The sequence below is a fragment of the Apiospora aurea genome, assembly GCF_038362705.1.
Source record: "Apiospora aurea strain CBS 24483 chromosome Unknown utg000007l_segment0_segment0, whole genome shotgun sequence".
Classification (NCBI taxonomy): domain Eukaryota; kingdom Fungi; phylum Ascomycota; class Sordariomycetes; order Amphisphaeriales; family Apiosporaceae; genus Apiospora; species Apiospora aurea.
This window is the reverse complement of record NW_027117394.1, coordinates 462,159-484,401: the sequence shown is the minus strand read 5'-3', so window position 1 is coordinate 484,401 and position 22,243 is coordinate 462,159. Positions and strand designations below refer to the sequence as shown.

The 22,243-nt window shown below is 55.5% G+C and overlaps 6 protein-coding genes across 6 annotated transcripts; 2 read left to right on the top strand and 4 right to left on the bottom strand.

Annotated features, from left to right (window-relative positions):
• Nucleotides 1–1,646: 1,646 nt before the first annotated feature.
• PG986_010444 (hippurate hydrolase) lies at nucleotides 1,647–3,071 on the bottom strand (the record flags this gene model as incomplete). Its single annotated transcript, XM_066846666.1, has 1 exon — nucleotides 1,647–3,071. The coding sequence occupies one exon, from the start codon at nucleotides 3,069–3,071 to the stop codon at nucleotides 1,647–1,649; it is 1,425 nt and encodes a 474-aa protein (XP_066696157.1).
• Nucleotides 3,072–3,954: 883 nt separating this feature from the next.
• On the bottom strand, nucleotides 3,955–4,824 carry PG986_010443 (uncharacterized protein; the record flags this gene model as incomplete). Its single annotated transcript, XM_066846665.1, has 3 exons — nucleotides 3,955–3,984; nucleotides 4,100–4,676; nucleotides 4,736–4,824. The coding sequence occupies 3 exons, from the start codon at nucleotides 4,822–4,824 to the stop codon at nucleotides 3,955–3,957; spliced, it is 696 nt and encodes a 231-aa protein (XP_066696156.1).
• A 3,468-nt stretch (nucleotides 4,825–8,292) lies between these two features.
• On the bottom strand, nucleotides 8,293–8,918 carry PG986_010442 (uncharacterized protein; the record flags this gene model as incomplete). The annotated part of the gene is made up of 2 exons (XM_066846664.1): nucleotides 8,293–8,675; nucleotides 8,858–8,918. The coding sequence occupies 2 exons, from the start codon at nucleotides 8,916–8,918 to the stop codon at nucleotides 8,293–8,295; spliced, it is 444 nt and encodes a 147-aa protein (XP_066696155.1).
• A 1,345-nt stretch (nucleotides 8,919–10,263) lies between these two features.
• Nucleotides 10,264–12,027, top strand: PG986_010441 (uncharacterized protein; the record flags this gene model as incomplete). Its single annotated transcript, XM_066846663.1, has 1 exon — nucleotides 10,264–12,027. One exon carries the CDS (start codon nucleotides 10,264–10,266, stop codon nucleotides 12,025–12,027), a length of 1,764 nt encoding a protein of 587 aa, XP_066696154.1.
• Nucleotides 12,028–14,909: 2,882 nt separating this feature from the next.
• PG986_010440 (C6 finger domain-containing protein) lies at nucleotides 14,910–16,788 on the bottom strand (the record flags this gene model as incomplete). Its single annotated transcript, XM_066846662.1, has 3 exons — nucleotides 14,910–16,276; nucleotides 16,334–16,447; nucleotides 16,680–16,788. 3 exons carry the CDS (start codon nucleotides 16,786–16,788, stop codon nucleotides 14,910–14,912), a joined length of 1,590 nt encoding a protein of 529 aa, XP_066696153.1.
• Nucleotides 16,789–20,269: 3,481 nt separating this feature from the next.
• PG986_010439 (uncharacterized protein) lies at nucleotides 20,270–20,829 on the top strand (the record flags this gene model as incomplete). Its single annotated transcript, XM_066846661.1, has 2 exons — nucleotides 20,270–20,564; nucleotides 20,699–20,829. The coding sequence occupies 2 exons, from the start codon at nucleotides 20,270–20,272 to the stop codon at nucleotides 20,827–20,829; spliced, it is 426 nt and encodes a 141-aa protein (XP_066696152.1).
• Between the last annotated feature and the right edge of the window lie 1,414 nt (nucleotides 20,830–22,243).

The window sequence follows — 22,243 nt, the reverse complement described above, 5'->3', positions numbered from 1 at the left end:
GAAAGGGGGTCTGCGGCCAGCAAGCAGATGCTGCTTCTGCATCGTCGTCGTCGCACGTAACCCACACCCCGATTGTTAGTAGTACCGTCCGCTGTGAAGATATGGCACAGACGCCACGACGCTCGCTCGAACTCCCAATCGTGCATCTACACGTGTGCATCTACGCATCTACACATCTACACGGACGGGATATCCCGTACAGTATGTCCGATTCGGAGGGGGCTGCCGTGCCGGGGCGAGCAACCCCGTGGTCGAGTGAGGGGGCGGTGACTCGCCGATGCTGCGGCCTGATGGATAGCATGCAACAGAAGAAAAAGGAACCGTCGCCGTAAGAACATCTTCGGCCGGGCTGGCCGGGGATCCCCCATTTGTCAAGTGTATTGATTCAGATGCTAGCCCACAACATCATACCTACATTATGCTTGTACCAATTGTCAGCCTCATCTTCTCCAAAAGAAGAAGAAAAACCCCCAAGAGTGAATCAGACGAACGAAACGGCCTTGAAATGTCCGTCAAATGTCCGATCCGTGTGCGTTGGAAGAAAGCTGGTCGGTCTGCCTGCGTCTGAGTGACCCCCAAACTACAAAAAGTGTAATGCCGCCCGTCGGAGACAGCGCATGGCGTTTTCATGGCTTGGCTGCAGTTGTAATGGTCACGCGACTCAATCAAATTTTCCCCCTCGCTTTCGTCGCCCTGCCGCCCCGGGGAGGCTTAAGCCCCTTCCGACCAGCTTCCAGCCAGGCCGGGCCCCCTTATGTCGCTCGCTAGACGCTGCATGCAGTAAAGAAACGGGTTTCTTCAGGCTTGGCGGCAGATTCGATGGGCAGGGCCAGCTTGCATCAATAGCCAGTCGTTTCGCCATGTGCGCGAGCTCGTCTCTATGACTGGACTGGGGGAGCTTCGTCCATGGCTCCCTGACTTCACGATGGCTTCGTCCCATCGCTCTACCGCTCGCTCTTTGCGAACTCTAAAGGGCATCACCGGGCATGGCGACTACGGCGGCGCCGAACAGAACGGGCCAGGTCACAATCGCGGTGCATACTGGGCATTCTTGGCTTGCGTTGGAGTGTCCGGGTGACGATGCAATGTGACAAGAGTGAGAGCGGATGCTGTCGATAAGGGCTTTTTGCGTAGTCGCTCGCGTAAGCCTCACTCGGGGTCTTTCGGGGAAGATGCCTGTGGGGGCGAGCTCTCTGGGATGACGCTGTTCTGTTAACCAGAGCTTCATTCATTCGCAATTTTGCCCATCCTGAAGATGGCGAAGGTAAGAGGGCGATCCCGGCGGCTTGGGCTCATCGACGCCTACCGATGTAGCTGATACCGTTCGCTTGCCTCGACTGTCTAATGCCGCATTCGAAGAACCGGGTCGCGAGCCATTGGGGGGTGTTACTTGATTAGGAGAAGGATATGATGGTAGACTTTAAATATTCCATACATGTACTTTTGCCCTTGGCGGTATAATCATGCCAGAGAAAAGGGGTGTGATATCGAAGCTGAGCTTAATCTACGGGCGATGCGAATGGTGTGTTTGGAGTTTCTCAGGGGCAGTCCAGGCGTTGTTATTCAAGAAAGGTAAAAATCCTAACATAACGTATGCCTGCCTAGCATCCTATCAAGTAATGACAATTTGGCACCCGGTTCTGGTATCAGTTCCCCTTCTTCCCCAGGAACGTCAAGGCAGCCGCCGCGTACCCGTCCAGGCCCACTCGCAGCGTCGGCATGACGGCCGGCGCGAAGAGCGCCGAGTGGTTCGACGGGATGCTCTCCGCCAGTGTCCCCCGAGCCTCGGCCCGGTCCCACGCCTCTCCGTCCACGCCGCCGTACATGAAGAAGCAGTACGGCTTCCCCACCGCCGTCGCCAGGATGCTGAAGTCCTCGCTGGCGGCGAACCGCGGGATATCCCTATCGTACCGACAGCACTCGTGGGCCATGCCCTTCTCCTCCCCTTGCTCCTTCTCGTTTGCCCCTTTTTTGTCCACGACCGTCGGCTGTCCCTTCCCCTCCCCAAAGTGCGCCGCAAACGTCGCCTCCACCCGCGCCGTCACCTCCTCGTCATTGATCGTCAGCGGAAACGCCCGCGTCGTCTCGAACGTCGGCTCCCGCGTCGCCTGCGCGCCCAGGCACTCGGCCCGCACGATCTCGCGGATGCGCCGCAGCGTCCGGTCGCGCGTCCGCTGCGTCACGGCCCGGCTCTCGACCGACAGCCGCGCCTCGTCCGCGATGATGTTCTCGGCGTCCCCCGCGTGCACGCTCGCGACCGTGACGACGGCGCTGTCGGCCGGGTCCGTCTCGCGCGAGACGATGGTCTGCAGCTTCAGGATCGTGCTCGCCGCCATCAGCACCGGGTCCACGGCCGCGTGCGGCATCGAGGCGTGCCCGCCCCGGCCGTGCAGCGTCACGCGCAGGCTGTCGGCCGAGGTCGCCATGAGCCCGCGCCGGGTCCCGACCACGCCCGTCCGCGCGGCGCCCGTGACGTGCGCGCCCAGGACCACGTCCGGGACGGGGACGGCGTGTCGGGCCGGGGAGTACAGGCCGTCGTCCACCATGGCTTGCGCGCCCGTGCCGCGCTCCTCGGCGGGCTGGAACGCGAGGACCAGCGTCCCGCGCCAGAGGGCGCGGCTGGAGACGAGGGTCCGCGCGGCGCCGAGAAGGCTGGTGATGTGCATGTCGTGGCCGCAGGCGTGCATGACGGGCTTCTCGACGCCGTCGAGGACGTCGCGCATGCGCCGCGTGCTGGCGTAGGGCAGGCCCGTCCGCTCGAGCACGGGGAGGGCGTCGATGTCGGCGCGGAGCAGCACCGTCGGACCTCCTTCTCCTTCTCCTTCTCCTCCTCCGTTTTCGTCAACGCCGCCGCCGCCGTTGTTGCGCAGGATGGCCGCGAGGCCGTGGCCGCCTATGCCCATCTTGATGTCGAAGTCGGGCGAGATGTTGCCTAGTTCCGCCGCGATGGCCGCGGCCGTCTCCTTTTCCTGGTTCGAGAGCTCGGGGTGCTCGTGGAAGTGTTTGTAGAGGTCCTGCAAAGGGCCCAGGTCGGGCCGGTGCTGGGCCACTATGGACGATATGGAAGCCATGACGAGAAGTTCTGAGTAGTCTGATATACTAGGCTGGGTCTGTACTTCCAGACAAGATGTGGTAGTTATGTGCGATACACGACTGGCTCTCCGACGCTCCCCGTTTAACCCACTGCTGATGAAAACACGCAACGTCGACCTTCGATGAGCCAGGACTCAACAAGTTCTAATGACTCACCGACGGATCAGCATAAACATCAGCAGTAGAATACATACATGTCGAGTAGACGAAGTGGTTGATGCGAGTATGACCAAGAGGGTATAAGCCGCAAACAGTGGAGTAGATAGATGACTATTAACCTCTCGGTCCATACCGAAGCCGGAAGGTACAGACCCTGCCCGCGTCCGGCTTCGGGGCGGAGGCGAATGATTGGTAGTAACATGGACTTCGGTAGTCAGCTATTTAAACTACGTTTCTGATGTTGATGAGTATCTTCTCTTACGATCAAGTTAATTCGCTGAGACGCAATTATGGCTTTGCCATTACGATGCAGTTAATTGTAGTAATTCTTACATCAACGGAGAGTGGATAGATAACATGTTGGGGGTTCGCAATAACACCTTGTGACGTCCCGAGAAGTCTGTCAGTCATCCGGCCCTGACTTCGGCGGACTTTATCTGACCGGATGGATGGATGCCCGATCATTGATGAGAGGAAGGGAGCCATGTCTTTCGTTGCTTTGTGTGCAAGAAAGAAATGCATTGCTTGAATGAGGTACCACTGAGTTTTCGCCGCGAGTGCAGCTGATCCAGACATCGAGGTGATGTGTCGTAAGGGCTTCTTTGTTGTGAGTATGTCGGAGTAGTGATGGCTCGGACAGACCAAAACCAGATGGGAACACTGACCCATACGCGAATGTATTCACCACATCTCAACGATAGTCTACAGACCTTCGCTTTCAACGCCAAATTGCTATAAATATGTAGCACATTGCCATGTTGCCCCATGAAGGAAAACCCCTGAACACCCAGAACAACAGAAATCCACACACAGAAGCAAACACAAACATATACCACCACAAACTGACCAAGACACCATATCCGAAACCGACACCATGTGCAAATCCTACGTATTCCAAACGCAATGCGTATGCAAGTCCTGCGGTCACCAGACCGAACCCCCCAGCCAACCCATCGTCTTCCCCAACGACCGGTGCGATCAGGTCGCCCCCGGCGTCCCCTCCAAAGAATGCCCCCGTCTCGAGCCGCCAATCATAACCACCCACTACCAGGGCCTCTCCCCGTCGTCGCCCTCGTGCCGGCGCACAGTCGAGATCCAGCTCACGAACGCGGCCCGGGACCTGTCCGCCGCGCTGACGGTCCTCGGCGGTCTCGTCCAATTTGAGGCCCGGGTCGAGTCCGACGAGGTGGCCGCGGCGCGCGGGAGACAGCGGCTCGCGCTCCGGAACCTCAAGGAGGCCTTGGGGGATGACGGCGAGGAGGGCGAGGTGGATCTGCCGCGGGCGAGGAGTCTCCAGGCAGATTTGACTCGGGACGCTATCATCATGAGAGACAGGTCCGAGGCATTCGAGATGGTTCGCGAAGACATCTCGAGGCGCTTGCAAAGCATAATAGACGAGGCACGCGAGGCCAGAGATAGGGCGGCTGCTCTTTTCGAGGGGTGATAATCACTAGGTAGCAAACGAAACCATCAACATGCAGACGGCAATAGTCGGTTGTAGATAGGGGTGATACGAACACCATCAAACTGGCTTGACGTGGTTGGAGAAACCTGGAAACTGTAGTCAGCCATACTCTAAAATAACATACGACTAGGATATGTAGATATGCAATACTATGACCTAGTTCTGAGTCTGTTTCATGTGTGATGTTTGCATTGGACAGATACGACAAGATGTCGAATCCAAGATAACTGCCCCGTAAGCCCAAAGCGGACTCGTAAAAGTTCGATAACTTGGCTCTATATCCCTTTCTCTTCGTGTGGTCTCTATTACTAAAGATTCATACGTAGGCACCCCGGCAGCAGGGGCATTGAAGCCCTCGTTGATCAGTCGTCTGCCCGGGGGCAAGGAGGATGGACGCCCAGACAAGCCATGTGAACTGGTCCGTTCCATTGGGTAATCGAAGATCAGCTCTCTAGTATATCGGAAGCCATCCAGCTGAATACTGGATCTCGTCCATACTAGATCCGTCATGAAGCCACGTCCCTATGAGTTACAGCGGGATTCAACCCTTGCTGAGATTTAGGCCATACCCCTATCCACACTCCCATTAGTGGCACATGCAAGACAAGGAATCGGTATTGCCAAACACATCGTATATCTCCTTCCGTTGCAGGCAGCACACCGTTCGGACAATGAACCAGCTCGGCATGTCTTCGCCTTGTCGGCTACCCACTACGTGGGATCTTTGGTGTCTCCCGGCTCTCGATCCACAGCCATATGACATCGGTGACCATACCAGACCAGACCAGACCCCAGATGAAGTCTATCAAGAGCCAGCATCTGGATGTTGGAGGGATGATCCCGTTCGCACCAGAATCACAGAACAGGGTGCAGTCTCTGCTGGACGCGGAAGGGAAAGCACGCACAACGTCAACTGGTGTACACGAACGGTTAGATGAGCTGAGGTGGAACCACCATTCTTCTCGTTCGTGACATGTGAATCGAATCCTGCTCTACAAGTAACCACAAACCACTGAGGCATTATCGCTGGCTATGTGTTGCCCCTGCGCCGGTCAAGGCAATGGAATGTGATGTGGCCCCCATCAAGAGAGCAAGGCAAGGTACTGCCTCATTGGGAGGTGACTGGTTGTGCGTCTCCTGAGTTTCGCCCAGCTATTCAGAGTATCCATGAGAAGTATACAAAAAGGGGGACTTGTATTCCACTGCAAATCTGGCATAAGGCGCCCCCTATTCTCGGAGGTAGTCGTACTACGCAGTGTCGGTTGCTCCGTATCACGAGAGCTTCAACAATCCCCAGGCGAGCTTCACGAGCTAACTGGGGCCCCAAACAACGTACTTACCGACGTGGTAAACAACAACAGCCTCAACGGCTTGCTACCTCACGGCGCTACCGGCAGCCCCTTTAGTCGAGCGACCAACTAACCGATCGTCCCATGGGGTCGCGCGAAATGAGACGAGAGCCGCATCTACTGGTATGGAACAGGCAGCACCGGTATATTAAACCAAACCAGCATGGCAGATCGGTCACCTGACGACCATCTCCCGCCGATCGAATTATTCTCCTCCTTCGCTCCACGAAATGCCTTGAGCGCGGTTGAACCCCTCTCATGTGCTTTTTCTTCTTACGAACTGCCCACGAGCGATGAGACGGCAAACGGGCTAGCCCCCCATAGTCACGATAAGTAACGTTCTAGAAGGGGGCTAGAAGATGCGGGGCCCCGCGATAGCACCGACAATTTCACACTCGGTCCTTCTACAGCGACGGGCGCCAGTGGGAGGAATGAGCATTACCAAGTCGAGCAGTAGACTCATTCTCTCGCATGCGGCTAACGCTGCGAACTTGTCTTGGTGAGCTCGACGCTATGTTTGATAGCGTGCTCACCGTTCTTTCCGCCCGGGCTTAATACGGTGAAACCCAACGACGACGTATGGAGGGAAGGGAGAGAGGGAGGTACTTTTGTCGCCAGCTTGTCGGACGAGTTCCGTGAGGGAAAAGGGAGGAGAGAGCAGATCGCAAAGTGGATATTCGGAGAGCGCACGCCGCAGAGCCTGACCGAACGAAAGCGCGTCGTTGCGGTGAGCTTGCTTGGAAACACGTCTAGCCTGCGCTGGCTGGGCTGGGCTGGCCAAGCAAGGTGGATACAGGAGTATGCCAACACATCACCTGCATAAGAGATTTTCTTTTTGTCGCTCTCGAAAATTCCTGTCCCCTGGCAAACCGAAGCGAGGGGAAGCCAGCCACCGCATTAGCAACAGTAGTATTGCGGCCAATTTGGAAATCATCGTGAGATCCAAGATGGAAGATGGGGCAACGGGGAAAAAGTGCAAACAAGTGGCTCTCGCTCCACCACGCACACGCGGGGTCGTACTGTAGTTGGCCTACTGGTTGGCAACATGGGAAAGGCGAACACCTTTTCCATAATATATCGTTCGACCGTTTGCATGTCCATCCATACATGGAATATGCACGGAAAAGACGGAGCTGTGGTTGACTACTGTAGAGTTCTCCAATCCTCCCACTCCGCCTCTTGGTTTTGCCTTCCTGATGTATGATGATGCACGTGGCAAAGAGCGAGTCAACATATGTACATTGCTGGCGCGGGTTGATTCACCTCCGCGATCCACGAAGCCAGCGAAGTAGCGCCGAGAGTGAGAGAAGAGAAGCGAGCAGGCGAGGGAGAGATAATGCAGTCGCGCACCCGCACCCAACTCCGACTTTCCGAGGCAGGGATCTGCTGATATCTCGGCTGGAGACTGGGCTCCGCTGTGAGGTGGAAAATGCGAAGGCCAAGTGAAGAGCCTCATGCAATTTCAGGCATCTGATAATCGACGAGAAGAATATCGAGACTCATTGGCAGGATTTGGGGGCGGCCAAGATTTCTCCAACGACCCCACGACCTGGCTGATTCTATTTACCCGTCCTATGCGCAGTCAGCCTGTCCGCAATCGGTTGGAAGAGGGCCCCAGGCCAGGGCCCGAGGGGAATGCGGCCAGGGTCCTTGGGCGGCGCATAGGACCCTGACAGTCTGTTCGTTACTAGTCGGGTAAGGCAAGGATGGGCTAGAAATGCAACTTTTTTTTTGTCGCCCGTGATCCGCGACGATGCGATGACTAAATGTCGACGGATTAGGACGGCCTCCATGATCGAATCAGCATGGCACCCAAGTCATCGGGTTTGAGGCCCGGGGCACACTTCCTTCGGCGCAGAGCAAACCAATTGGGAAATGGGCGAGGATCTGCGGGAGAGAAAAGGGGAATGCAGAGGGCCAGTTGACCCAAATGGGATGCGTCTAATTGGAGGGTCCTCAAACCAGTCTCGCGTCACCAAGGATCAAGGCCGGGGACGTCGAAGCTGAACCCGCGGGCCGTCCCTGTTGCGAAACAGCCCTGCTTGCTTGTTTGGCTGTTCTGTCTGACCTGTAAATTTCCAAAATGCATGTAGATTCAGCTGTAGATAGATAGATAGATAGATAGATGTGAGCACGCATAAAATAATGCGAATTGGCCCGTGGCGGATAGGTGGCCACGCACGCAATCAATTAATCGTGGACGGAAAAGGAAAGGTAAGGAAGGGTCTAAAGATAGGTGAGTTGGGCGTCAGCGCAGCGCAGCAGCAGAGGAAGGACAGGCCGTGGCTCATCTGCTTCGCTCGCTCGCTCGCTAGCAAAGCTGGCAGCTTGCAAGTGGCTGGCTGGCTGGCTGGCTCGAAGGAGGAGGAGGCGCATACCGCCTTGGTCAACAACGTTGTACGTATGGCCAGCAAGCACGACGAGCAGAATGACGGTAAAAAAACCGAGAGGGTCTGCCTGTCTGCCGAAATGGTCCTGGTCCTTTTTCAGCTGCCAGCCAACTTCCTGTCCGACCGACCAACCACAATACTCCCACGATAGAGCCGGTGCAGCCAGACACAATTGACATTCAGGGCACAGGGTTCCGGAGCTGAGGGTGAGCGAGGTTGCTTTGGAGGTCAGTAAGGTTGCAATATATTGGTCTCAAAACCTCCCGACCCCAGTCCGTCACTGACAGACAGGAAAACTTGGGGTAGGGCAATTAAGCAACGTGGCGGATGCCCGGTGGCCTGAAGTAGCGGCCAGGTATCGCCGAGCGCGGCGGCTGGGCGGAAGAGTACCTCCGGTCTACCGCCCCAAAAGCCCAAAGTGGATTGCGAGGGTGTGCAGATGGACGTGTTGCTGTGCCGCATGTTCCCAATTTGGTGAGCAACAGCAGGGGGGTGTGAGGGTGTGAGAGCCAGCGGGTGTGACTGGGCTAGCTGGGCTGGGCGAGCAGGGACCTAAGGACCTAAGGACCTATGTACTGTAAAGACCTAAAGACCTAGGGACCTAGGGACCCTTTTTCCCGCCTGGAGGTCCCAGACGTCAAAAACCCACATCCTGGATTGATCCGTGATGTACGTACAACGGACAGCAGATCACTCCGTCAGTCCCGTCAATAGTAGGCCAACCCGGCCGCTGGTACCTGATCTCACTCCCACCCAAGCCTTGCAGACTCGGTACCTTGCTTTTGGGAGGTGGTAATGGATGGCGGGATTTTGGTCTTCCTTCTGGTCCCTAAGTAACAAACTGGATCATTGATCTATGACCCAACTCCCCCCGTTCCGCTACTGGGCAAGATTCAACATAGATTCATCTCTTTTCTTCTTCTCTCTCTCTCTCTCCCGCTACCCAACTCGCCCAAGTCCAAGTCCAAGTCTGGCTTCTAGCATCTCCAAGTAGCCCGCTGCGCTAGCTAGACAAGCGGGTGAGACTACCTGCTACATTGAATCACCGACACTGAATCATACCAATCACAACCAAGCTTCCAATACTCCCATAGCCGAGGCGCCAGTCCCCTCCGCCGCTGCTCTCGTCTTATTTACTTGACCCAACCTGGTCGCATGTCACAGGTTGACAGCACCCTACCCGATCTTGTCGACAATCCCGCCTGCCCGCCGCCCGCTTCTTCCATCGCTGACATCAGATCCTCGTTGGGAAACGGAATTATACCTACTGCCTGCTTCCAGCCAGACCTCGCCTTGCGGTCAGTTACTTAGACGCCGAGCTGTTGTTACACCGGACAGGCAGACAGCTTTTGCCGAAGCTCCTGGTACCTGGCAGAAGAGACGGCTGTTCCCGCTCTCCGTTGTATTGCACCGTACCATCGACTCCAGCCCAGCCCAGCCCAGCCCAGCCCAGCCCTGGCACATGAAAAGCGCACGGCGAGCCTGACGCAACGCACCCGCACAACATTACCATCCACCCTCGTCACTCGGGCCAACAAAATCACCTGTCAAGGCGCGCCTGCCCTCCCGAAACCTTAACCCTTCCAAGTCCGACCCGGCCTTGGTTTGTTACAAAGAGCTCGGATCCTCACAGTCCTTCCTGCCTCGATTATCCTTCCCGCACAACGGGAAATCTAGGAACAGGAAACCATCAACAACACCTCGTCATCTGCAGGTGACACACTACCAAGCACGCCGCTGCTCTTTTTTCTCCTTCTTCGTTGTTGTGCGGCGACCCTCGTCGCAGCTGCCACAAATGACGCTCACCATGTCGAGGTTACCACTCGATTCCTTCCTGCCGTCAGGCGCCATATCCGACCCCAATGAGTATCCTCTTTCATATGCGAAGCGCGCCAACGGTGTCTCGCCATACTCGGTTATCTCGCCATTGGCTTTGCCGCGTTCCCTTAGCCAGGCATCGTACTTCGACGACGCGCAGCTTACAGCCCAAGCCCTCCATCGCTCGCGCCCAACGGCAACTAACGGCGCTGGTGGCGTTTCCACCCAATTACCTACCTCCCTCCACCACCAACGCCAGTCACGCCCATCCGACCAACAACCTCGCCAGAGCCTCCAGCATCAGCCAGAGCGCTATCTTTCTCCCAACCGCAGCTCGTCTGCTACCAGAGACAGGAATGCCATGAGCCCAAGCCTCGCAGGCCTCAGCCATATTTCCGAAACTGGCTCTGGGCTTATCTCGCCATCTCTCGTGCCCTTCAACGACCTCTCCTTGCCGGAACAGACAACTCTACAGCTGCGCCGCGTGACCGCGCAGAATCGGAGGCTGCTAGAAAACTGGGAAGCCGAGCGCGCACACCTCGAAGCCAACCGCGGACGAGCCGAGGAAATCTACAAAGAAGAGCGTGCCATCATGGACGAGGAGAGACTGGTCTGGGCCGAGATGGAGGCGCAGCTACGAGCTCAAATCCGGCAACTTCAGCAAGAGAACCAAGACCTTCGACGTCAGCTGGAGCAGCAGGACGCGGGCCGAAGTCATCCCGTACCGGACATCAGGGGCGGAGGTTCTGCGTGTTCAGAGAAAATGAGCAGCCCCGCAAATGGCGGCATTCCAGCAGTCAATTTCCCGACATTCTCGGCGGCCGGTTCTCCGAGTTCCTGTCCTCCGGGTCACACAATGCCCGAATCCAACCCTTTCGTGCCTCTCGACCCGCGGTTGCAGAGCATGTCCCCGCAGAATGAATCTGGTGGTTCGGGAACCCCTACTCAGGAGCATGTTCCCTCCATTGATGTCAAGGAGATTCTCCCACACTTGGAAGGTATTCCCCTGAAGACGACAGCGGTTCAAAAGGCCACTTTCACCGACGGGAACAGTTCCAGGAAGGAGTCGCCGACAGGTTCCAACTCGGATTCGCCATCTGGCACCAAGTCCTCTAAAGTGTCCCCGGCCGAAGTCACCCAGAGTGCTCTGCGGGCACCGGAGCAGGCACGCCTCATCATGCATGCTGGCCACACCCCGAACCACTCCATCTCTCTTCTTTCAACCGCTGCGTCCACTGTGGTCCCCAACACTGCCGGTAACACTGCCGGTAGCTCCGGTGCTGCTACTCCTGTACAAGACCGTCCAGATGCCACGCTTCCCGAGTTCCCCAGAGCTCCCCAAGCCTCTACGAACGAGGTCCCTCAGACCGGGGGAGACCAAGATGCCGAGGAAGACCGGCAGCTCTTTGAGCCCAGTGACGAGGACCGCCCGCTGACTGGGCCTCTTATGATCAGGAACATGCCAGCGAAGGACGAGATATTCCTCCAGTGTGTCACGGACAAACTGACTAGCTCCCTCAACGAGAATGGCGCAACCCCGAGTGTTCTGAAAGGAAACCCTATGGAGGACTACGAACCAGAGGAAGCTCAGCCCGGGCTATCAGAGAACGTGCCAGCCGGAAACGTGCCAGCTGAAGGAGGCAATGATTCGAATTCTTTGGGGGATGACGAGCCCTCAGATATACCCCTAAAGCTGAAAAGCACTCGGAACTTCGGCGCCCCACTCGGCTCGATTGGCAACACCGGGTTCTAAAGCACTGCTCACATCACTTGATGCACAGCAGAGGAAGATCATTCCGACCTGTTAACTGGCTGGGCCTCCGATTGGCCACTGCATACAATTCCGCCCTTTTTGGGTTTCGACCCGCTCGATCTTACCTTACCGTACAAACCCACCGTTCCGGCATATCCTGCCGGAGCCTTCATTTCTTTTGTCTCACATGCTTAGCTCTATTGAATCCGGATGCCGGAGAGCTTGGCGGGAGTTGCAGTTTTTTTTAGTTTTTTTTACATGATTTAATCAGGCGATGAACGGGATTGTTTCACAATGAGTTCAGTTGAATACCCCCTTTTTGATACCTTTTGCCCCTTTTTGGCCCCTAGATTGGCCTATCACGGTGTTTGGATTTCGGGTTGATGAGCATGGCATGGTATGGCGTGGCGCACACTATTAGACAAACAAGATACACAAATTCCCCCTCTCGCAGAGAAAGCGATGACTATACTATCATTGACGGCTACACTGCCTATTTTTCTTTTCCCTCCTTCCCCTCATCTCTATTTCTGCATTCTCAACAGGCGCATAAACTCAAACATGGAACAAACGTACTGGTAGATTACCTGTTAAGCAACGGCGACGGTCGGGTCAGGTTCAACAGGGGAAAGCCTTTGTCAGAATGTCTGGAAGGGATGAACGGAAAAGAGTCGGGCCCCGAATCTTCTGAGTGATTGGGGCCACAGCGATTTACTCTGTCGGCTTTTGGAGAAATAGAACCCCCGGGGATGGTTGGGTTCTTGGTGCGTGGATGAACATTACAGAGATCGCTACATCATAACCCCCAATGATATCAATACAACTTTTTGACAATGGCACATGTATATCTCTGACATTCCTTGTATGGTGTAGTTGTGCCCTCTGGTGATGGTTCAGGCTTTACTTACCTGATCTAGTCGACGGTGTTGGTTGGCCCGTCATGTAGAGCTTAGCCACCTGTGCTGTTCTTCCTTGACTTTTTCGCCGTACGAGGCCTACCCTCTTGCATTGATGCAATGATGGATGGGATTCGCCCTGTTTTCGACGGCTGCTTCATGCTTATCCAACCCGCACCAAAAGCGCCTCGCGGTAAGCAAGCAAGTGGCTTCGCAATCCCAAAGTTGGCCACACGGAAGAGCTGGGAGGGCGGGCGGAGCGGGCTTGCACCAATGGCAGTGCACTCAGTTACTTCCCTCTCTCGGCGCTCCCGGCAGCGGCAGCGGTGGAAGCAGTCAGCTTATGTTAATCAATTGGATAGGATGGGTACCTCAACTCTCCCACCACTGGGATTGCTTGTGCTTTTGGAAGCGATGGATGATATGATATGCAGATGCGAAGACGGTGGGAAGGCTGGTTACTGGGGACATGATGGTCCGACGATGCGTATCTACGTTGGACTGGAATCAGAGTGGAAGGGTGACTTCAGGCTTCGGGAGTGAACTGTCGACGAGTTATCGGTTCAAAGTACAATCGAAGATTGAAGCGACATATGTGTGGTCTTGCCGTGTAAAGCCGCCGTTCCGAACAACAATGGCCAGAGAAGCTGGAAGAAAAAAAAAGCCTTCCAAACCCCCAGCGATACGAGCTCATCCGCCGCCAATGAGAAATGCATGATGTATGATGATGATGATGATGATGATGACACCAGGAGCACCCATCTATCTCAAAGGAAGCTTGATACCTCATCGCAGCTCATACGAGCAAAAATATCCATCCCAAGCCATTCAGCAAGGCTATCCAAGCCATCCAAGCATGTCCCCCAAGCAAGCACAGGCAGAAGAACCAGGGCAAACTACAAACAACCGAATGGTCCTCGCATTGTAACGCGTCGTAATGTCCGCGAGTAAATCTTTGTTTCTGGTCACCATCGGTTTTGATCTACGGGAAGCCGACTCAAACCAACCCCGCCCCACCGTCGATCAACGATCCCAGGGCATCCATCGCCAAGGGCGCCCGCTGCAGTGCCGCAGTTGATCCCGTACGTATGTAGCTTCATTTGCTGTTGCCATCTGATATTTATGTAGTTAGAGATCCTCCCCAGGAGGTTTCGCCACCCCCTTTTCTTCCCCCAGTATTTCGTCCGTTTTGGGTGAGATGTCCATCAATGGCACCCAAGAAGGTCTGGTTCATCTATAGTTCGTGGTAGTAGTTCCCTTCTGTAGTAATCGTTCATGAGCACTCACGCTCACCTCACGACGAAGATCCGCATATCCGTTGACAAGCGACGACAAGGAGAGAGATCAATGGCGTCCAAAAGGGGCTAGCTAGTGACCCATCGACATCCGCCTACTCAGCGGAATGAATGGCCCTTCAACATGCTTGCTTACCTCCTTAGAAATCGCAAGACGAAGTCATATGCAAGAGCCCTGAAAGCAGGGAGTTGCGTATATTCAGCCTTTGACGACGTACGCCATTTTAGAAGGATGCCTATCGTGGTACTTCCAGGTATCCATTCAGTCGGTTATTGTCGATAAACATCGGGCAGTTTTCACTCATCTCAACTTTTGCCGACGCAATATGACTTGTCACGGATTAGACGGAGACAATAAACAGCAGGATAGTCGACGATAGAATGAACTGCTGGGAAATAGACACAGTAGGAACTGGTACAGATACCAGATGTCATGAAGAGAATATATTCGAATAATCGGTATTGGGGTACAGCCCCTTTACCCGTAACTCGCACGCTACTGCTTGTAACTATGTTACAATGAATTGTCGACCCTCAGGCCATTGAATAAAGGAACAACATCGCTGTACTCAATCATTATCATCCATCACTACACCTGCCACTGGGGTGTGGACCTATCGGGCAGCGACTGCCTCTACGCCTGTCGAAGCTCCAGCGAGTTGCGCGGCGGTAACAAGGGGCGCAGCAATGACTAGGAGCCGTGCAACACGCCGTCACGCACCGCGGCAGCAGCCTCCGCCGCCGCCGAAGCGGCAGACGCCATGTGGCTCAGCATCGTGTGTTCCCGGGGCGGCCTCTCCGTCTCGACCGTCGGTATCAGTGGTCCCGTGTCCCGCGGGTCAAGGTCGAGATCCATGGACAGGAGACGCGGGCCTCGGGGGCCTTTCCTCCAGATTTCGTCGACGTGGCGGCCTATCGCAATGCGGTTTGTAGATGATGATTTGACGCTAGCCGCCTCTTCGCCGCCGTGAGCGGTAGAAGGCCGAGAAGTGTCGTGTGCCTGAGAGGTATGATTGGAGAGTGTAAGTCCCGAATCCCCCACGATCTCGTCGGATTCCTCGATCCTGTTGCTGTGCTCCCCCTTGAGACGCGCAACCTCGTCGTCAGTGATTTTCTCCCACATGCACCGTGCATGCTTCTTGGTGCAGCCCTGACAGGCCGTCTGGTTCTTGAGACATGGCGTCTTTAGGCGCCGGCATCGATCGCACGGCGGATTAATAGGGTCCCCGCGTCCTACTTTATCTATATGGGCCGTGACAAGTGCTCGGTGTTCCTCATGAATATCGCGATTAAGCGGCTCCGAAGAATAGCTAGGCGACGGCCGGTTACTGCTCATGGGTGGAGGTTGGGGCGCAGAGATTCGAGGTGTGGACGAAGCAGTGGCCAAAGTCCCCGGTGTAGGCGGTAACGATACCCGATGGTTGTGCGGGTGATTAGGATTAATTGGCTGGCCGGGGGCCATGGCCAGATATTGTTGCAACAGGTCCGCGTTGAGATCGTAGCCGGGCGCCGGTGCGGCGGCAGCGCGGACTATGTGGTTCACCGCCTGAAAGCCCGGAGTCGAGGACTGTGGCGAGCGTCTCGCGTTGATGGCGGCCTTGCGTCCACTCAGTTGATAGTTAAGCTGCCGAGCTCTGCGGGCCACCTCGTCAGCCTTCCTATACAGCATCTGCAGGCGCTGCTCCAGGATCTCGAGCGTGGCGAACTCGACATTTTCGTCTTCCTCGAGGGGCTGGGCTGGCACCAGCCTGAACCTGTCCATGGCACCCGACACGATCAGACGCCAGTCATCCTCGGAGATTTCAACGGTAACCCCCTTGAGGCGAAACTGGCAGATCCGGTGCCCGGCGTGCGACAGCGTCAATACGAACTCCGAAGGGTTGGATTTAGCGAACTCGACAATGTCCAGCCATGTAACAGGGTCCTGGGTAAATGCAGTTTGCGGCGGCCTGGTTATGATTGTTCCTTCAAAGACGCCCTCCATGGCCTTGAGCAGGCGTGGCCCGGTGAGCTTCGCTCCGAGATTGGATGCGAGACTTTCCTGTCGATTGAGGACACCTGCAGAAAAAGGATCAACAACTGTAAGAGCAAGATTTGGAAAGTAGCTGCACCAACCTTCGTACTCGCTTATGAGGGTCAAGACGTCGGAAAAAGTGTCTCCATCGCCATGGATTAGCTTGAGCCGCGTGACATTGGTCCTCGAGATATAGCTGATTTGCGCGGCATTGCCTTTGAAACAAGTCAAGTCAGTAGATGCGCGTGCGCAGGTTGTGGCAGGCGGCTCCGTAGCGACACATACGTGTCTGCTAAGGGCAGACCAATTGAATTAAGCGCATACACGGCGTCGTCATTAAAAAGACTCGCGATGGCGGGGTTTACAGTCGGCCGGGCAGGCAGGCAGGCAGGCAGGCAGAGGCGCGCGAGCACACGCACACGCACACGGACACACACACGAACGTACCTAGTTGAGGCGGCGGAGGCTGTGGGATGCGTTCGGGGTGGGCACCTTGGCCAGCGTCATCATCGTTGCGTTTCCTCTTGTGCGGCTCGGAGTCGGAATTGGGAGCCATCGAGGGCGGAAGCAAGCCGGAAAGCGGAAAGCAGAGCGGCGTTTTTATTGTTGCGCGCTCGAGGGGGGGGGGGGTGTTCAGGAAGGGCAGGGCGGGATTTCCAGAAAGCCGATTAGCTGCTCCGAAGTTTGGCAGATGAAGGCCGGATGTACGGTTGGCAAGCCGAGTGGAGAGTCGCCCGACGGAGCGCCGATCGGGATTCGAATGACAGCGAGTGTAACGGCTCGAACAGGGCAAGGCTGGTGTTTTGTATGGCTACCGCAGGCCTGGGTATACGGCGAGGCGTACAAAGATATGTAGATACTGGGTAATGGTGAAGACTCGCCCGTCCTCAGGATGAATGCATCCGGGGGAGACTGGGACGGACTGGGGTGGAAGAAGAGTGGAAATAGCGCCTTAAGTAGCAGCTGGAAGCAGAAGCCGACAACCGTGGAGCACTTGGAGAAATTAAACGAAGGACGGCGTGCTTTCTGCTGCCACACTAATAAAGGTAGGCAAAGGATTCGAGGTGGGTTGGGTTGGGAAAACAGAAGTACATGTAGCGAACAAGTAGCAGCCGCCGGGGGTGGTAGAGGTGGCAGGCAGAGGGTGCAGGTGGGCAGTGAATGTCGCGGTACCTGCTGGCCTGCATTCTCATTCGAATATGGAAGGGTCGGGGTGACGAAGAGAGAGAGAGAGAGAAAGAGAGAGACCTTGGCCTCCTCCTACCCTGTCCTTCTGCCCAGTTCCCGCTTGATCTGTCAGGTCCAGTTCAGTCACAGTCCCGCACGTCTAAATGCAGGTAAGGTCGGCGCGGCGGGTGTTGGGTTCAAGGGAAAAGATGGATGCACATCATTCCCTACTGCTGTACCTCAAATTTGGGCGGGCTCTGCCAAGGCCCTTTTTAGTGGCAGCTTCTGGTACATGTCAGCGTTCCGTCCAAACATCGAAGCTCTAACCTACTACTAAAAGCTCTGGGGTAAGGTTACTGGAAAAGGCCCAAGCTCCTGTCCGTGGCCCTCTTTCCCCATGTCCTACATAAGGTCATCCATCATGTACTTTACTGGTACCAGCGTAGGTAGGTTACCATGGACCGTTGGCAGATTCACAGAAGCAACTGCTTAAGTACCGAGACATCCAGAGTATCCAGAGCAGCCAATCTTCTGTCGCAAGTGAGTCAAACTCGGAGATCCCAACAATCCCGGATCAACCTGATGAATGGATGATGGGGCTTGGGCGTCACCGTGTCAGGGCTAGGGTACGCAGAGCCAGAAGAACAAAGGAAGACAGTCGCCATAGCCAGTCCTTGGCCAGGGGTCACGTCAGTCAGATCCCGTCCCTGAGCTGGTCTTGGTCGTACAACATGTGTAAGAAGAAACCACCGAACAAGAACAAATCATGAATGGACTGGAGGGCTGGTTGCTGGTCGCTGGTCAAGACGGCCATTCACTCTCTTCCAACTGCACTTTTGGGGTCCAGATCTGACCCCTACCTACATGTGTGTGCAGTGCATACATTAGGTATACCTTATGGTAGATATTAAGGCATGAGGTATCATATGATGGGCATGCTACCGTATCCCACCCGGCCAGCCGATACGATATCATCGAGCGTAGCGGAAATCACTGCCAACCCTCCCCCCACCTGCGGGGAGCGGAGATGGCTCCTACGAAATCTCTCCATCCTCTCCCTTGTTGCTCCGCTCTCCCTGCCTGCAGCAGATAGCAGCCGCTCGCTCACTGTCTAACCAAGTAATAACTACTCGGAGAGGGAGCCTGAGAGGCTCCTGCCAAGGACCGGGTTACGGGGCAACTTGTCAGGCAAACTTGATACCAACCTACTTCGGCATTTTCCGAGACTCTGCCCGTCATTGTCTTGCTGGCCTCATTTTTATTTCCTTGGACATGGAGGGTGGAGAGACGTGCCGTGCTGCTGGATCCCTGATGAGTTCGAGGGGATGGGCCGCGAAGGGACAAATTGGATGGCGCCAACGATGTCCGGCCGGCAGATCAAATCAGAAAGATGGGAACCAGACCAGTCCTCTCTCTCTCTCTCTCTCCCTCTCTCTCTCCCTCTCCGTGTCTCTACCTGGGAAGGGAGGGAGGCAAGGAGGGAGGAGCGAGGGGAGGGCTTGCCAGGTTTGCAGCGTCGGTTGGTGTGGCAGCAAGCCGATGATGATCGAGGTTCAAAGTCAGACAATTTCCGAGAGGTTCGTGGGCGTGTGATTGGCTACCGGACCGCGGTCCGAACCGGTATGGCTGCATCATAGTTGGCTGGCATAGCACTGCAGACTGCACCAAAGCAGACAGCTGCATGTGGCATGCCTGCGCCCGCGCCCACGCCCGCGCCCATGCGCAATCCATCCATCCATGGCGTTATCACAGTAGCGGATGCATACCCGTCGCATCCCAAAAAGAAACTGTTACATGCCCTGCGCATCTACCGTTTCCTGGTTCGGCATGGAGGGCGACTTGGCGACATTACAATACGGACGGGCCTACATGCCGCTGATGTTTGGGGGCCTGCCCATCTATAGTACTAGTTACATACGGATGCGATGGCACGAATCGAAGCCAACTTGCCGTGATTGAAATGATATTGATATTGATAAATGCGGTGACCAATCCATCGGGGCTTTCTGGTATTACAGTACTTACATGTGGGGGGTCTTTTTCTTTACTTGGCAACGGATGCCCGGCTAATTCCTAAATTTTGAGCTTCTCAGCCTCGCGTGGGCGTGGACACTGCGGCGGCGGGGGGACGGCACAACCACACAACTGCCCGCCCAGCCAAAGCTCAGCTGCTGGGAGTGGGAGATAGCTGTCTATCTGGCCTACACCCTATGTACACAGCAACGGGAGCACCACGAGGGCCAGGAACAAAGTAGGCCCAAACTCTCGTCCATCTCTCGCAGATATTTCTTCCATTTCGTTTGGTTTTTACTCGACCACGGCACGCGCCACCCAGCGGAACGACGCGCCCGACAGGCCATCTCGATCGTCGTTCGAGTTCCGAAAGAGAGGGCCGCCTCCCCCCCCCACTATCCATCCGCAATTCGCTTCCAGCCTTAGCCCTTCCTGCACGGCGTCCAATTCGTTTTCGGCCTGCCACTGCTGCACCAACATTCAAATCAGCCTGCACCGACCGGTCTGTCGTCATTATTACCGTCACGTTTCATCCCTCCCCCGACACGAGACTTGCCCCCAGGCCCCCAGGCATCCCAAGCAGCCGTTGCCCGCCACCCGGAAAAACATCCCTGTCGCGAAATCCCACCTTCGCTTGGGAGAGGAGAGGAACGAACAGCTAGGCTGAGCTAGAGAGCCAACCACCACCACCACCACATCGCATTTGCGACAGCCAACGCGCCAACCCGACCCAGGAAATCAGGGTTTCCCCCTTTTTTTCTGCCCTGGTAGCCTTGATTTCTACGTGTCACACACGCACGCGCACACGCACACGCATCCGAACCTATTCTACCCGCAAACGCTCGAAACGCAAAATTATGGCCGATAGACCCCACCAGCGCGGCGGTCGTGGCGGCGGAGGCTACCGCGGCCGAGGAGGGGGCGGTGGACGAGGCGGACACGGGGCAGGCGGCCGCGGAGGCCACGGCGCCGGCGCCGAGGGCGGCCAGGAGCGCGAGCGCCCCAAGAAGGAGAACATCCTCGACCTGAGCAAGTACATGGACAAGCGCATCACCGTCAAGTTCAACGGCGGCCGCGAGTGCACCGGAACTCTCAAGGGATACGATGCCTTGATGAACCTGGTGCTCGACGAAGTGCAAGAAGTGGTCCGAGGTGGGTAACCCCCCCCTCCCCCGTCTCCTTCCTCTCCCCTCTCCTCTTGACTGTTACTTTACTTCCCTTGCCTCCCTTGGTAGCAGCGATCGTTCGTTCGGACACAGGCTGACATCCTTTACTTATTTTCACAGATGACGAGGGTAACGAGAGCAGTCGCCCGCTCGGTCTTGTCGTTGCGCGTGGTACACTACTGGTTGTTATTAGCCCGGTGGATGGAAGCGAAGAGATCGAGAACCCTTTCGCTCAGCCTGAAGAGGCCTGAGATGGCAGAACGAGCTACGTTGGGTCATGATTCTCTGCCGGCGAGCCACTCCGATGGGGTCGTAAAATGGGGATATGCCTCCGCCTATGCGAACTTCGCCCCCGCCCCCATGGAGTTAGGATGCAGCAAGTCTAACATGAAACTGCGGTCTCCACGACAGCCTGACCCCAAGACTCTTGTGCAGGTCAGTGGTGGCGATAATGCTATTCAAAATCTTGGGGCACAGGGCCAAAACTATGACTCGGATAAATACCCGGTTTTATGAATAGGGAAGAAAAAGGTATAGTCCATGAACTTGCCAGGCAGAGTTCGTAGAAGAGCTTGTGTTATCCAAATAAGGCAGAAAAGAACCCAGCCATATCAGACGCCAGATGATCAGGCATTTCCTCCTGTATATCTCATCACGTGCATTACAGCATCTGAGCCCCTTTCCGATAGGGTAGCCCATCAATACTTGTGTTACGTCGTGGTGATCTGGTGATCTGGGAAAAGTAGTAGAAAGACATCTTCATAGGGCAACGACGGAATATTTTGCAGGTTGTTGCTAATGGCTATCTCCCACGACCCCGTATTACAACTGTCACTGAAATCAATCTGTGACAAGTACGTACGATCAGGTAGGCCGGAGGAGGTACAGATACATGCAACGAACCTGAAGGCTGCACAAGAGTCCGGAGACGGGTACGTTACCAGCTCGATGGATCCCTCCATTTTCTGCGATACCCTTGAACCCCCTAAAATAATGTACTAGTAAACTTGACATGCCATGATACGGAACTAGGAGGATCTCAGATACATCTGTCGACGTCTATCCCCAAGTAATCGAGAGCCGAACATGGAAAAGGGAAGATCGTCTCCTCTGGGGAACCCAATCAAGGGACATGTGCCGCTATGAAGCCACACCATCCACCGTAACGGTTGACGACGGTATCCCCGGGTTTGAACCGAGGCCGGTGGAAGACCCAAATATCAAGTGGAATAAAAAGGGGATACTCTTGAAAGTAAATTTGGAATGTAGAGAGGGAAATACGTGCAGGTATCTCTCGCACCCTGTATCAGGGCTGGCCTTAAGGTTCTGTTTTTCTTGGGTTTAACTGTTAAAGGCCTCGAATACCCACAGAAACGGGTCTTATATTAGAAAGCGACAGGCCTTGGCATCTGCGATGCTTGTGGGCACGAAAGCTCTCATCATCTTGCTCAGTAGAGATCCCACAGTCAAAGTCTTCACTCTCGCAGGGGAGATGACCCCAGATCACAAACACAGAGGGAATGACACAAGACTTATGGGCAAACTCGTCCCAGAAGGCGACAAATGCGTCGATACCACAATTTATGCATATATTGTGTGTGCAGTGTGCGAAGCAAGCATGTCATGTCCGTTTTAAGTGTTCCTTGGTTGGCCGGCCAGAACGAT